The sequence below is a fragment of the Amblyomma americanum genome, chromosome 1 (assembly GCF_052857255.1).
Source record: "Amblyomma americanum isolate KBUSLIRL-KWMA chromosome 1, ASM5285725v1, whole genome shotgun sequence".
Classification (NCBI taxonomy): domain Eukaryota; kingdom Metazoa; phylum Arthropoda; class Arachnida; order Ixodida; family Ixodidae; genus Amblyomma; species Amblyomma americanum.
In genome coordinates this window covers 250,551,482-250,567,352 of record NC_135497.1, presented here as the reverse complement: position 1 = coordinate 250,567,352, position 15,871 = coordinate 250,551,482, and the positions used below count along the sequence as shown (strand labels likewise).

Genomic DNA, 15,871 nt, shown 5'->3' with positions numbered 1-15,871 from the left:
ATCCACACTTGCTCCATCATCCTCACCAGCACTGCTGTTGTGATCGCTGCTACGGCCCCACAGCACGTCGTTCTAACGTCATCGTCCAGCAAAATCCCGCACCTCGCAAACTGCCACATCACAACATCGTGTGGAAAAGCTGAAAATTTTGCCGCTCTCTAACGTCGGAAGTTGTGACCCTGCACGTAGTTCGTTTCTTCGGCGTAAAGAATGACAGCCATCTTGAATGTTGCCATGAACGAGCGTCGGTCGCTTTCCAGACCCGGAGCACAAATGACGACTGACGAAACACCGCATTAAAAACTTGTGAAATGGGGCCGGCAATTGTAAAATGCGTCAGAGCCAAAGAGAAACTATGCACGAGTGGCGTCTGCTCTTCCGTCAGCTACCGACACTCCCCGGCACTGCTGCTGTTCTGAGTGGCAGTGCCGCCGCGATTGGAGGAGCGGCCCTTCCATCAACTATCGACACTTCCTTGAGCTCGGAATGTGCAGTTTAAAGTAAAAAAAAACTTGGAAGATGCTTAAGCTTCCCCATAAAGAGTAGAACGCAATTACGTTATCGGCCGCCACTGCATATCAGCAGCCACAAGAGGGGGGTGCGTGTTTGCTGCTTATCAACAGCAGTCATCTGCCGCCGCGCGCGTGGAGGGGATGCCGGTTCTGCGAAATAGCAGCTGCTCAAGGCCAACAAGAGCGATACGACGGAGTCGAGCAGCAAAAATGCAACCATGCTGTACATGCCTGATATCTCGTTTCTCGCCTTTACTTGTGGTGCCATGCTTTGGTTTCGATTGTAAGTCGACCCCCCCTCCCCCCACTTCGGGTTTTCAAATTTTGAAAAATAGGTCGACTTACAGTGTGTAAATGCGGTAAGACTGCTTATGTACTTTGAGTGCAGAAGCATTGTGTCATTGTGAGACCTGTTGCGAGGTTCATTAAAGATTCCTATCTGATGACACACCTACTCATTAGCATAGAGTTGTAAGGAAACTCATGCACAGGTTCACCTTTATTCGCCAGGAAGTAACGCAGTTTTGTGGCTGGCCTATGGGTTGCATACTCGCCTCGCATTCTGAAGGTCCTTGGTTTAATTCCCAGCAGCTTTGGAAGAAATTTTTTTTTTCTTTGCTGTAGATGTCACTATCTTGTGGTCTACTGCTGATATCATTTCGTGCCATGGATGGCGACGGAGGTCGTCTTTTGTACTAATGAGACATATAATGCTTTCACATTAAAAAACCCTATCTTGAGCGCACACGGTGCTTTGAATAATCTGGTCTTCACTCATCTTTGCAATCAGTGCAGTGCATCTTTTATTCTGAGCTGCATGTCGTCTTGGAGGAAGTCCTGAACAAGGTTTAAATGCAAAGTCGAAATAACACGCGTCTAGTGTGCAATTCTTAATTATGATGCATTCGTAACTTATTTGGAACTGTGTGTTGCTTCTGTTGCTAGCGTGTTCTAGCCTGCTTCACAAGCTGCAAATCCTCAGTAACTTATGTTGCATTGTTGGCAGAAGCTTTTGCGGCAACGCTGCATCTGACCAATGACGGCACCAATGCAGGGTCTCGCATGCACTGCACGTCAGAGCAAGAGACTGGAGTGCCCACTCACTTCATGGCATTATGCATAGTCTGAACATCTGAAATAAACATCTCATTTGTGCAGCTGCGTCACTTGTCACAGTAACTTTAATTGCTGAATGGCAGCATGTGAAACAGGCCACTAGTGTTCAGGAGCGCCATACTTTTTCTGGCCATTTTAGCTTACTTTTGTTGATTTTTGCTAGGTCATTGCTGGCATGGCATAGTTGAGATAAGACTTACCTTCTAAAAATTTTTTGTGTGGCTTTCATATGTTGCCGATCATTTTGAGATGCCTTTCTAGTTCAGGAAGTATATGCCATTGCTAAATGCTTGTCCACCTTCTGCTGCTACAGATCCAACTGCGGGAGCGTCAGCATATGAACAGACAACGTGGTGCCTTGATGAAGGAACCCTGCACGAAAACATTCGCAAGATCTTGATAAAGCTTTGTGTTCCATCGCCAATGGTTTTTAGTGATGTCAACTATCTGTCCTCAACGGCACCTCCTGCAGCCACTGAATGGTGCAGCCTACTGCGGCCATTACGTGGCCGGGAACCAGAGGGCATGTGGAACTTGCTGTCAATTGTACGGGAAATGTTTCGTCGCTCAGACCGCAATGCCATCCCACTTCTACAAATTTTGACTGAGGAAGTCCTGGCTTGTGAACAGGTAAGCTGAAAAGTGCAAGTACTTGTGCTGTGTTGAACTAAAAAAAGTGTTTCACTACCAATATTTTGTGTACAGATCTGTGTTGCTGCATGCATTCCATAGGAAAGTGCAAATGGAACTCTTCTGTGGTTTTGCTTCATTACATTTCATTGCATTGCATACAATCTTCCACACCAAGTGAACTTGTGACCTTCCAAATGTACTTCTCTCTTGTTAGTGAAGTATGAAGGATGCCTGCCAATATTCTTTCCAATTGCTTTATTATTTGATCATTATGCAAATATTTTGCAAAAGCATCCTAAAAACTACAAAGGTCGTAATGCGAATGTATACAGCGCAATCCACTTATAACGAGAAAACTGGAAAGTCCGATTGTTATTACCGATTATCATTATATCTGGACCGGCAAAAAAAAGCAAGAAGAATACTCATTTATTTCCCCATGCATGTAGCCACCGTCACCAGTGCTCCTGTCAAGGGCGCAGAGTGCCTTGGCGCTCTGTCAAGTTCGCTGAGTGTGCCACCGCCCTCAGAGCTCCCGTCAAAACAGGCTGCGCAACGTTATCGGCGGAGAGCATCTTGGCATAGCCAAGGACTGCGCTGCGGACAGCGCGAAACGGGGGAACGGGCAAGAAAAGTGAATGCTTAAAAAAAAAGTAAATTCTCAACCATCTCGGGCGGAAACTACGTTTGTTTCAGACAGCGTTGCGCAGCAGCAGCCAAGCAAGCTCCTCCCTCCAGCGATTGTGACGACGATAGCACTTGGTTCCCAAGGCCGTCGGCAACGCTCCCTCACTGATTTCACCATGCTAGTCCATTCAGGGAGTTTTTATTTTTATCAAGCTTTCAGACAAATGGTGGTAAACACCATCCGGGCAGCCAGAATCCTATCGTGTCCGTTATTTCATTGATAATTGTATCGTTTTAGTATACGGTTTACCTTGTATAGGGCCAATGGGAGAATTGATATCTAAAGAATTTGATCATTATAAGCAGTATATCGTTATAAGTGGATTGCACTGTACTGTATATTGTTGCCTATAAATCGATCCCCCAACTCGCACCCCCCGCTTGCAAAAAGAAAAAAAAAGACCAAATATGACACCCCCCTCCCACCTCGCACCTTGTCATGTTGTACGCCGCAGGATGGCATACTGTGCATGCATAGCTGAAAGCAATAAACATGCAACCGTACAATTGCAAAGCCAAGAGTGTGAGGCAAATGGAGGTAAGGTGTTGGTCCGTGATGCGATTGTAGCCGCAGCTGTTCACTATTTTCATCGTTTTACAACACAAAGGGGAGTCGGTGTTGTTGCAAACCCTTTGCGACAGAGTTCCAATGAGTTGGCCACGCTACTACACCATCCGTGCGATCATTGCGAACACCCCAGCCGTCAGCCATTAGGATTTCAAGGGAGGCAGGCTGCTCCTAGTTGTGTACGTGTTGACGGGCTAAAAAAATGCTAAAATGTTTTATCGAACATAGAGATGCACGACAGCTCAATAGAATTAGTCGCGATTATAAAATAAATGCGTAATAAGGTGTTTAACATTTATATTTCCCAAAGCATTTCTTGCCTATATGAAAAGCTGCTGGTGCCACATCGACTGAAATCGTTAGCATGTGAAATAGCTGGTGCGATTGGTGTCACAGCGACAATGCAACTGGGCCGTATTTTTTCATGCACGTCGCATCATGTGAAACAGCCTTAAAACAGTGCCCGTGCATGCGCCCAGCTTCAAACCGAACAGCAAACGGTTCGGTAGTTTCGGATTCTGGCATGTGCTGCAGGTTACTGGAAGTTTGCTCTGGCAACTGTTTTAGGAAAGCGACTGCCAACACGAGCGGGCTGGGTAAATGGCGCACAATTTGTCCCCTTGCTTCGCAGCCGCACACAATGACGCCGCCGCATCAATCTCTCCAGGCCTGCCCTGCGCGTATCCACATGCATGCTGGTGGTCTGGTGTAGGACTGAGCACAAAATGTGCAATTAATACCTTTTTTTTTATAAACCCGGCTAATAAGTTTTGGGCACGCAAATTATGCGTGGGTGCAAATTATGGTATTAAATTCGACATATAACTGGGTTTTTTTCTCGGTCTAAAGTTTTAAAAAAAAATGGTTTTTGAGGCAGAGAGAAGCTTTTTGCAGCATAGTAATACCAGTGTTGGCAGATAAAAAAATCCGAATCGTGTTAACTAGCAAAGTGATCAACTAAGTTCTAATAGTTAATTTTTTAACTATATCTCATAGGCACCGGATTGCATTTAGAAATTTGTAGCCAGTCATCAGTAATAGCCGTATCAGTTTTCAGAATTGCGAAAACAGCATTACTCCTGACACTGTGGCTCGAATAATTTGGGCCATTAAGTGCACCATTCAAAAACCGCGCGCTTGCAGCAAAGCGAAGTTAACCAAATCGTGACACTCCATGACGCATATACAACATGACATTCTCTGCCTCGCCCATGCTGGAGCAGCAAAGTGGCGAGCGAGGAGCACTGCAGCAAAGGCAGGGCTGAGATTGTTGCATGGTACATGCGTCGTGGGATGGTTTTGTTTGACGTCGCTTTGCACCCTCCCGCAAGCGCAAGGTTTTCGAAAGGCGTGAGAAATGGCCCAAATTAGATGAGCCGCTGTGGTGGCGAGGATAATTGCGTTTTTGAAATTCTAAAAACTGAAATGGCTATTACTAACGGCTGGCTACAAATCTCTTAATTGCAATCAGGTGCCTATTGGTAATAGTTGAAAAGTTGAGTGTTAGAATTTAGTTGATCACTTTACCAGTTAGCATGACTTGCCTGTTTTTGGTGTCCTTCAACACTGGTATTACTATGCCATAAAAAGCTTCTCTTTAGCTCAAAAGCTTTTTTTTTTAATTTTGGACCTTCAAAAAAAGAAGAAACACCCGGTATATACATAGCTGTGCATTCAACACTCACCTTAGCTGATGGGCTGAGCTGAAGCCAACCAATGACCCCGGTTGCTGTGCTTCACCTGCGGGCAAAAATTGTGAGAATCTTTGTGCCATATTACTAGTTCTTGCCAGGAATTATCGGGCCTTATTGTGATCATGCTTTTCAGCTGCTTACACTGAAAAAAGGTAAAGCAATATATATATATATATTTTTTTCAAGCAATAAAGCGTACTCTTGAACCTTGAACGAAAAATTTTACAAGGCTAATTTTGTTGGCTCCCCTGTCATTGCAAGAGCTGAAGAGAGAAGTGCATTCAGGAAAGTCAACTGTTTTCTCTTTTGAAAACCCTCCGATCTGAGTGCAGACTGAACTTTTCTTCACTGCAGTGCTTACAATCTGAATGTGCTGTCAAAACTCATCTGCTTATTCAATGAAGTCCGCATAGTGCCTTTTTCAAAGAAGTGTGGTGGGTGGTTTTATAAGTTTTTGTATTTATTCCATTTGCTTGCAAGTTCTTGCGTTTACCATGGCCACACGCGTAATAGCATATTTCGCTGCTAGCACACAACACTTGAACGCTGTTTTCCCGGCCAGGTTGTACTTGTGCTTTGATGGCAGCACACTTGTGTAAGGTCTCTAGAAAGCTTTCTAAAGATGGGTGTGATCACGAACAGCATTTGTGAACGTGCTGCAGATGTTTGGTTCACATTTGAAGTGATGTGCTTTGAATTGTATGCAAAAGTCACCAAACAAGTTCTTGGTACTTTCAAGGAGGTTTTGTTAACATTTGTGTCCTAGCTTTCTTGCTTGGATATATATTTTTTCTTAGTTATACTGAACTTGTGCACTGTGTTGCACAGATCCTCTGCTGGTGGTTCAACACCAAGGTCTCCCTACACACTGGATCAGGTGGTCATGGAGGTCGCGCAGTGGGCCATGGCAATGCCCACTCGTCACAGCACGCCTGCAGCAGCCTTTGTGATGAAATCGTCGTTCTTTGGAGGCTGGCTGCGCTCAGTCCAGCCTTATCCCCTCAAGATCGACGCTCCTTCTTTGTTCAGGTTAGAAGAGTTGCTGTTACCATGTTCAAGTCTATGCGTTGAATTCCGGTGACCTTGCTCTGCATTGATTGAATATTCCATTTGGGCATAAACATCTTGTATTTCTCAGATACAGTGAAGCCTTGCTATAGCAAATAGGTAAAAAAATTTTAAATAGTTTGATATAGCCAAAATTTGTAATATAAACTTTTGCCAAAAAATCGCGCTGGAGAAGCAAAATTCAGTCATCGAAGGAATGAAAACTGGAAAAGGTGTTTTTCATTGCTTTAGGATCGTTTCGAAGCCGCTCACTGCAGTTACGGAGCATGCAAAATAAACCTGAGCCGCAAACGCCAGTAATGTTCGCTCCCCCGCATAGCGTTGCAGAACATGGCGGCTGAAAGTCAAACACCAGCAAGGAGGCTTCCTTGCATTACAGTGGTGTCGCGTAAAACACCAGGACAAATGCTATTGCCGTTTTCGCCACCTCCGCTCCGTGATAGTCGACATGCACGGAGGATGCAGCTGGAAAGCTACTACAACTGACCATGTCTCTAGTTCCAGGCCACTATCGATGGGTGTGAGCCAACCACCTGGCTACCAGCTGTTCTCACCGCTTTATCTTCTGTGCTGCTGTTGGCAAATGCAAGATAAAACGTGAACAGAGGCCTGAACACTTGCCGCACCACCACCAGTCACCCGTGTAGTGAGGCAAAGCCTGGCACCTGCCATCTGAGTGGGCACAGCTTGGCGCTCGGCAGTTCAATATATCTGTTTTATGGAAAACCGCGTTTGATATATAAGAAATGCATGTGTTGGTCAAAAAATATTTAGGAACAGTTCGGTATAGCCAATAATTCGTAGTGTCAGTGTTTGTTATAACGAGGTTTGACTGTAGAATGCCGCCTTCAGGTTATGTTGTACAGTCAAGCCCACTCATAACGAACCTGACGGTTGTCCGGATTGCATTCATTGTATCCGAGGTCATAATAAGTTTAAGTGGACTGCCCATGTTACAGTCAAAAATACAGTCACACAAACCTGTTATGCGCGTGTGTTTATTCGAAATTGACCCTATTTAGATGCTATTGCAGCACTTTCCAAGCTCCCCAGAGCAGTTACATGCCCCTCACCGACAGTGTTGCTGCCCACAAGCTGGTTTAGGGACGTGGCATACCGTATTTACTCGCGTAATCCTCACACTTTTTTTCCCTGAAAATCAACGCGAAGTTTGGGGGTGCGATAATTATGCAGGGAAAATTTTCAAGCAAATGTTTCGGAGTGCTAAATGCAAAGATGAATGGGTGCAAGATCAGGATTGTGTGGTCTGCAATTGTAAATATAAAGAAAACATTACTTTCAAGCGTACATATAAAGAAAACATTACTTTCAAGCGTAACTTACCTTCGTTATGAAAGTACAGGGTGAACGTAAGCTCAAGCTGCTAAAGCACTTTATTTGCCGCGTGCAACCCCTCCCCATCACTACTCGCATTGCGTACGTCCTGCAGGCAATTCTACTCTTCATCAGAGTCCGTGTCGACACTGGAATCGATGGTTTCTTCATCTTCCGATGCTTCTTCGTCGTCCCACACCAGGTGGTCCTCGGTCGCATCCAGGGCGTTCGAAATTCCTGTTTTCTTGAAGCTTCTGGCCACCATGTTTACATCAATCATCCCCCATACCCAGCTGCACAGCAGCTCCACGGACGGTCTTTTGATCTTGCCGCCTGGCGTCGGAGCATGTTCACCTTCGGCCATCCATTCTGCGTACAGCCTCCGGACGTTATCTTTAAATGGCTTGTTCAAAGATACGTCAAGAGGCTGTAGCATTGATGTGAGGCCGCCGGGTATAACGGCCAGGTCCGTGCGCAGTTCCTTGAACTTCGCCCGAACAGACTCTTGAAGATGGCCCAGAAAACTATCAAGCACGAGGAGCGACGGAAAAAGAAGTGCTCCCGGTCGCCGCCCCCACACAGTCTTCACCCAGTCCACCATAAGGTCCGCGGTCATCCACCCCTTTTCTTGGACGCGCACGTGTATACCAGGGGGGAGCTTTCCTTTCGGGAGGGTCTTCCGCTTGAAAATGACGTACGGTGGGTGCTTCCGCCGTCACGCCTAGCATGACCGTGCACCTCTGTTTTTCGGCACCTGTAGTCCTGACGTGCACAGTCCGAGCGCCTGTCTGTTTGACTGTCCTGCTGCTGGGCATATCGAAATTCAGCGGAGTTTGGTCTGCGTTCCCTATCTGGGAGAGCAAGAAGTTTTTCCCCTACCGGATCCTGATAACGAATCGATGGAAGTCCACTATTTTCTCTTCATAGGCTGCGGGCAGGTGCTGGCAAAGTGTCGTTCGCCTCCTGAGTGAGAGTCCATTGCGCCTCATAAATCGTGTGGCCCACCCGTTACTAGCGCGGAAGTCTTGCACCAAGATGCCCTCCTTTCTTGCGATTACGAGCGCCTGGTTCCGTATCAAATCAATCGACACAGCACACCCATCCGCTCGTTGAGCCTTGATATATTCCAGTAAAGAGGATTCGACGGCAGGAAATTTCCCAGTCTTCGGTCCACGGAAGGCCCGGCGCGTCTTACCAGTCGTCTTGAGTTCGTCGTGCTGCCGTCTCCAATACCGGACGCAAAACTCTTTGACGCCGAAGTGTCTGCTGGCAGCGCGGTTGCCATGTTCAAGCGCATACTCAATAGCTTTTAGCTTAAAAGCAGCTGTGTAGCTTGCGTAGCGTCCCATGGCGAAGCGGCACAAAGAGCACGGTGCAACACACAAACAAGGCAAACGAGGCCTACGAGACACGGGAGAGCTGGAGACACCTTCGCAAAATGGCGTAGCGGTGGTGAGTGGATGAGCTGTAGCGGCGGTGGCAGCAGATGGTAGCACAGTACCGCCGCCTAGTAGCACGCGCGCCCAACCGTGGCAGTTAGTTGTGGCCGCAGTCAATAGATGGCGATCGCTACGACAAGCAGACGGCTTGCGGCAGTTATTTTGGGGGTGCGATGATTATGTGGGGGAAATAAAATTTTCCAATTTTTGTTAGCCAATGTGGGGAGTGCGAGCATTACGCGAGTGCGAGCATTACGCGAGTGCGAGCATTACGCGAGTGCGAGCATTACGCGAGTGCGAGCATTATGCGAGTAAATAAGGTATATAACTAATCATGGTGGAAGCCTCCACGGCAGCTGGACGTAGGTGGGCCTCTTGCGCACCGGAATCACGGAAATACCAAGCAGATGGAAGTGAGGGAAGTGCACATTGACGCCGAAGCTGCAAGTCTCCAAAAAAAAAAAAAAACGGACAAGACAGTTATTGTTCTAAATGGCGTAAGGTGTGACGATGAAGCGCACTTAAGTGGTCTGCTGCGAGTTTCCATGGTAACTTTTGAATCTCACCTGGAATTTTCTTTTGCCTGCCCCCGTTGCTATTTCTACCTTGCGCAAGTTGGCAGAGTATTCCTGGATGTGTGTGTGCGTGTGCTCATGTGTGCATGCTGTGACAAACTACCCACATTAGTGTGAGCTGCCAGCACTCCGAGCACCAGACATGCACATGAAAAGCGCTCATGCCGCCCTTCGACTAAAGGATAGGGATCAAAAAAAAAAAAGCACTGGTGGGACATGACGACCCTCGAAAACCTGTGGTTGAAGGGCTGCCGTTTGAAGCATTTTTGAGGTGGGCAAAGTCTGCTGTGACAAACTAGCAGACCCTTTTCCACCATCGCCACTTTATTAACTCTTTCCTTACCACGGGCAAACGCAATTTCAGGGTGGTGTGCATAACAATTTTTTACCCATTACTTCAAAAAGTTCCTTTGATACAGCACATTCTATTGTAGCTAATAGGAGAATTTTCTTTTCGTGCAACGAAAATACTGAATATCAGTGTTTTATGAAATAAAAATATTTGATTCGCAAAATTTGAGACTAGCACAGGAAATCACAAATATATTCAGCATATCCACCCAGAAAATAGGATAATACCGTATTTACTCGCATAATGATCGCACTCGCGTAATGATCGCACCCCTGAATTTTGAGGTCAAAATTACATTTTTTAAATTCCCCGCGTAATGATCGCACCCCGAACATGGAGCCGCCTGGTGGTTGATCTGCAGTCATCCCGCAGCGAATGCATTCCGACGAGTTCCCAACCTAGTCTAGTAACGTTGGAGTTCCCATGATTCCATGCTTTGCGGCGTTCGCCATTTTGCAATTCGGCAGCGTCCTAGCGTGCTTTGTGTTTTTGTGCGAGTTTACGCCATTTCACCATGGGGCGGTATGCCAGTTACACCGCCGCGTTCAAGCTCAAGGCTGTCGACTATGCACTGGAGCATGGCAACCGCGCTGCTGGTAGGCATTTCGGCGTGGACGAAATGAGGATACGCTATTGGAAGAAGCAGCGCGAGAAGCTGATGGCTACGAACAAGACACGGCGGGCTTTCCGTGGACCCAAAACGGGCAAGTTCCCTCGTGTTGAGGAGGCGGTCCTAGAATACGTGAGGGACCTGCGCAAGGATGGTTGCGCAGTGTCATTAGAAATGATACAGACGCAGGCGCGCACAACTGCCAGGAAGCTGGGAATCGCCGCAAAGGATTTCCGCGCTAGCTCCGGTTGGACGACTCGCTTTATGCGACGGAATGGACTTTCCCTGAGGCGGCGGACGTCGTTGTGCCAGCGGCTCCCAGCCGCGTATGAAAGCAAAGTGATAGACTTCCATCACTTCGTCACTAGGCTTCGCGAAAAATGCGGTTACCTCATGTCGCAAATTGGAAATGCCGATCAAACTCCACTGACGTTCGACATGCCCCGGAATACAACTGTGAACGAGAAGGGTGCTCGGAGCGTCCTCGTGAAGACGTCTGGCGCAGAAAAACAGCGATGCACAGTCATGCTTGCTGTGACGGCCGACGGGCGGAAGCTGCCACCATACGTGATCTTCAAACGGAAGACTATTCCGAAGGGAAACTTTCCCCGTGGCATCCATATACGTGCACAGATGAAAGGGTGGATGACTGCAGACCTGATGGTCGTCTGGATCAAGACTGTTTGGGGAAGAAGACCAGGAGCATTTCTGCTTCCCTCGCTTCTGGTTTTGGACAGTTTTAGGGGTCACCTTGTGGACAGCGTGCGTGCCAAGCTGAAAGAGCTGCGCACGGACATTGCAGTCATTCCTGGCGGCCTGACTTCGCTGCTGCAGCCTCTCGACGTGTCCCTGAACAAACCGTTCAAGGACAACGTTCGACGACTTTATGCTGAGTGGATGGCGATGGGCCAGCATGATTTGACGCCGAGTGGAAAGATTAGAAGGCCATCCGGGGAGATGCTGTGCTCGTGGATCACAGAAGCGTGGAGCAGTATCCCCGACGAGGTAGTGGCTAAGAGTTTTAAGAAGACAGGCATATCTAACGCTTTGGATGGAACAGAAGATGACTTCCTGTGGGATTGTGAAGATGCTCCCAGCGACGACACTGCCGTTTCCGATGAGTCGTGCAGCAGTGAAAGCGAGGATGGCGAGGATTCAGACTTTGATTAGAGTACTGACGAAAAAAAATAAATGGGCATTGTGCACTCCATGTGATGCTTAATGTGCGTGTTTATTGCGAAGGTAAGCCTTACTCAGCTTTTATTTTTGGTTGTAATCGAGATATATGTTCTAAGACGTCTGACCTGCAACTTGTTTGCGTTTTCGGTGCTCAAAAATTTTTTGTAGAAAATTTACCCCGCGTAATGATCGCACCCCGAAATTTGCGTCAGTATTTAAAAAAAAAAAGTGCGATCATTATGCGAGTAAATATGGTAAACATCTAGAAAATACATTTTGTGCGTTACTACGAAAAAAAAAAGTACAGGTAAACCTGGTTATAACGAAATTGAATAGATTTTTTGTTGCATCAAAGTTTTCGTTACATGCAGTTTTCACGAGAAACCAAAATAAGAAATAAATGTAGGTGAAATCGCCATGAAAATGTTTGCAGAAATGTAGTTACTCGAATTCAAAAATGCGTAGAAACATTTCGGGATCATGCTGGTAGCGCAACTGCGGCAGCAGCCGCCACCACCTCCGCTGTGGATCGCACAACGCCACTATGAGTGGGGTGGGGAAGGTGGGCGCACGTGACCGAGCTAGTGTATAGCGCGTGCTCTCGCACCGGCCACGGGGGCATATGCTTCTTCCCTCATGTCCCTCCCCCCTTTCGGTCTGCCCGTCTGTGTTGCTTCTGGAAGCAGACTCATCACCTTGAGTCGCCGGCACTCTCCGCCGCCCCTACTCCCGATGCGCACGAGCTATCGGCACCAGAATCACTTGAGCAACCATGTGGTGGGGATGGGCATGCACTGCTCGTGTCATTTCTTTTTTTGCTATGCCCTTATAATGAACTGTTGTAATGCCACATGGTATGACGTTCCAAAAGCGAAAGTTGTGGAGATGTGCCGACGGCACTGGAATGCGACATGTTGTGTCAACTGCAGTCGCTAGTTGCGATAAGCGTTCCTCTCATGTCAGTGCGGGCTTTATTGTCATGAAAATTTCGCCTGGTTCTACCAAATTTCGAGTAATTCAGCACGACAGCCGGTGCAATGAGTTTGCTATATCAAGGTCAACCACCACAACACCTTCATTACATGGAGATCTCAATTACACGCGCTTTAATTGGGGCAGCGTTGGGGAGTTGAGAAACTTCGTAATATTGAGGAGTTCACTATGTGAAGGTTTGTTACATCCAAGTTTAACTGTATTCATAACAGTTGCAGAACTTTTCATGCTACCAGTCAGAAGAAAGAACAGATTGCTCATGCACAGCGCTTTGGACTACTCTGGAGTGCAGTGCCAAAGTGGACCCCGGACTGTCTTGCAGATAACTGTGTCCACTACACTGCTGAAGCTACAAAATTGTTTGGAACGTGGCCGTTACTGTCTGAGAGCCACTGAAAGCAGTGAATCTCCTCGGCAATGGGGAAAATGAAAGATACAGACGGGCACCTTGTGATAGTCTTGTGCTGGGAGGAGCAATCATATCCGAGCCGCCATGGTGGCTCAGTGGTTGTGGTGCTTGGCTGCTGACCAGAAAGATGCAGGTTCGATACCAGTCGTTGCAGTCGCATTTCATTGGAGACGAAATTCTAGAAACTCATGTACTGTGCGATATCGGTGCACATAACAACTCCTAATAGCCGAAATTATCTGGATCCCTCCACTGCAGCGTCCCTTATAACCAGGGTCGCTTTGGGATGTTAAATTGCACGAAGTCAAACCAAAAGCCAATCATCTCTGTCAGAACTAAAAGAAGAATGTACGTAATCTTTTCGCACAAAGCTGTCCCTTGCACCTACAGAGTCAAGTGTCGATGCTGTAAAATGGCGAGACGTCTGTCGCTGCTGAGTAGGGTCAGTACAAGTAGAGAACACAACCTTGGGCACCATGCCTGCGCAATTGCTCAATGTTGACAGGTTCCTTGCGAAGTTAAATATACTCCCTAAAAGATTGTGTAACTGAAGTACAGTCCTTTTACAACATACTGAATGGTGGTACTCATCCGGAAGCTGCCTGAATTGCTCAGAATAGAGCATTTTGCACCATCATTCAAATTTTTTCTTAGGTGCGGCAAGGAAAAAGTGAAATAAATCGCCTGAATTCTGAAACTGCTCAGTTGGCAGTATGGTCTTGGGTAGTAAGGACTTCTGTGTGAGCAGATACTTTTAATATGCAGGTGCCAGTAATTATGTAATTCTGGTATAGTAATTCTGCTGCAATTTTTACTGCAGACATATGTAAGCATTGAAACCTCAACAGCGTGCACCTTCTGTGTGAAGAAGAAAAGGAGGCTGTGGGTTACACAAATCCGAGGAAATACAACGGGTTTTGCTTTCATATCAGTATTAATAATGCTTTAGTGCATGGATCTTAGCTGTTTAAGCATTTTACTGACCTCTTCATAAGGGCAGCATTGTGCTATTTGGCATGGCTCTGTTTCTGAGTGTGTGCTCCTTTCTGGAACCCTCATGGTTGTGCAGATGGGCGAGTGGCACGTGAAGACTCTGGAGCGAGTGTGCAAAGTGCGGGCAGGTAGCAGCAACGTGGCTGGGACTGGTGGAGGTGGTGGCCTGAGTGGAGCTCGTCGCTCTGATCTGGATGTCTTTCCGGGCTTCAAGCCTTCAATGGAGGCCTGCTTGCTGGACTGGACGGACTACCCTATTGAAGGGATAACCTATGCTGATGGTGGCGCCTGCAGGTTAGATTCTTGCAGATTAGTGTGCATAAACACAGAAAATTTGAGTGTTGCAACCAGCTTTTGCAACAGCTGGATTGAGCTTAAAGGCACCTTAAAGTGGCAGTACAGAGAATTTTATCGACTTCAGTATACTCTCTTTTAAGAGGAACTGAAAAAAAGGATCATGAAATATTTCAGCTTATCTGTAACCTAAAAGCAAGAATACATTGCACCTATGCTAATGGCGTGTTCTTGCAAAGTCTTTTTGCCTGCTGGCAGCACGCCGCTCGTTATTAGTCTCTGGGCCTAGCCTGCTTTGCAAGGCACACCGTACAGTTTGTTGGGAACTAGCCACTGCCTATCATAAAAGGTTTAATCCTGTTACCGGTACATTGTAATTAGAATAATATGTCATTAAAATTAAGGTGTCAAGGAAATATGGCACCAGTGTGGCATAACAATTTTCAACACAACACTGCCTTTGTGCTGAGAAACCGGCATTCGGTGCACTAGATGTCATGCGGTGAAGCCAACCTACCTAATTGAAGGCTTGCGATGTCTTTCGCATTCCTGTTTCGGTCACTAAGCTGCTAAGCCACTATTATGAAATGATTGTGTTTATAGTGTACCGCTAATAGGATTAGGTCTGTTGCAGTAGGCGGCAGCTGGTTCCAAAGCGCTGTCTAAGACTTCGAAGCAAGCTAGGCCTAGCGACACCCAGTGAGTGGTGAGCTGGCAGTGCGCCGGTGGGTGCACCATATTCATGCCTCTAAGTTACACATGAGCATTTTTGTGCTGCATTTTATGTATCGGCTTATGAACATATCGAACTGTTCTGGGATCCCTTAGAGTTCAGTATATCCGGGATCGACTGTGTAGTGCATTGGGTGTACACACTGGAATAGAGAAATGGATTAATCTTCAGGATTTAAATCATTCCTTGAACTTCAGTCCACTAATAGGTGTTAGCTGCCTCAAAATATGATCCCTACAGCACCTCGACACTGAGAACAAATTGAAGCAGGCCTGTAATGATAGATTACCACATTTTAACGGTCACTGAAAACAGAACATTTATAAGCTAGAAAAGGCCAGAAAGTGAAACACTAGTGTTGCCATCACTAACCAATCCCTCAAGTAAGCTGTGTGTGTAGACCCAGTTTTTCAGGCATGGATCACAGGGGCCAGGCTACATGTCATTCGCTTCAAACGATGCCCACAAGGTCTTTTTCGACGCAGACATCAAGAGTTTTAATCGAGTGGCGGGAAATACAATTTTTTCAACAATGAATGCGTCCTTTGCCACTGGACAAATGTCAACATAGCCAGAAAGAGCCACAAAATTAATTATTAATTAGTAACAAAAGTTGGACGCAGTTGTCCTCAGTGTCCCTTTACAATCGGTATGGTAGCCACCAAATTTTGTTTTCTTGTA

The 15,871-nt window shown here is 46.6% G+C and overlaps 1 protein-coding gene across 2 annotated transcripts in view; it reads left to right on the top strand.

Annotated features, from left to right (window-relative positions):
- Dora (zinc finger SWIM domain-containing dorado) overlaps positions 1-15,871 on the top strand; it is a 104,229-nt gene that overhangs the window by 26,698 nt on the left and 61,660 nt on the right. For both annotated transcript variants that reach the window (XM_077648939.1, XM_077648938.1), the window contains exons 7-9: positions 1,942-2,258; positions 6,039-6,239; positions 14,240-14,457. In XM_077648939.1, the coding sequence (XP_077505065.1) occupies positions 1,942-2,258; positions 6,039-6,239; positions 14,240-14,457 (736 nt within the window). The remainder of the gene's footprint in view (positions 1-1,941; positions 2,259-6,038; positions 6,240-14,239; positions 14,458-15,871) is intronic.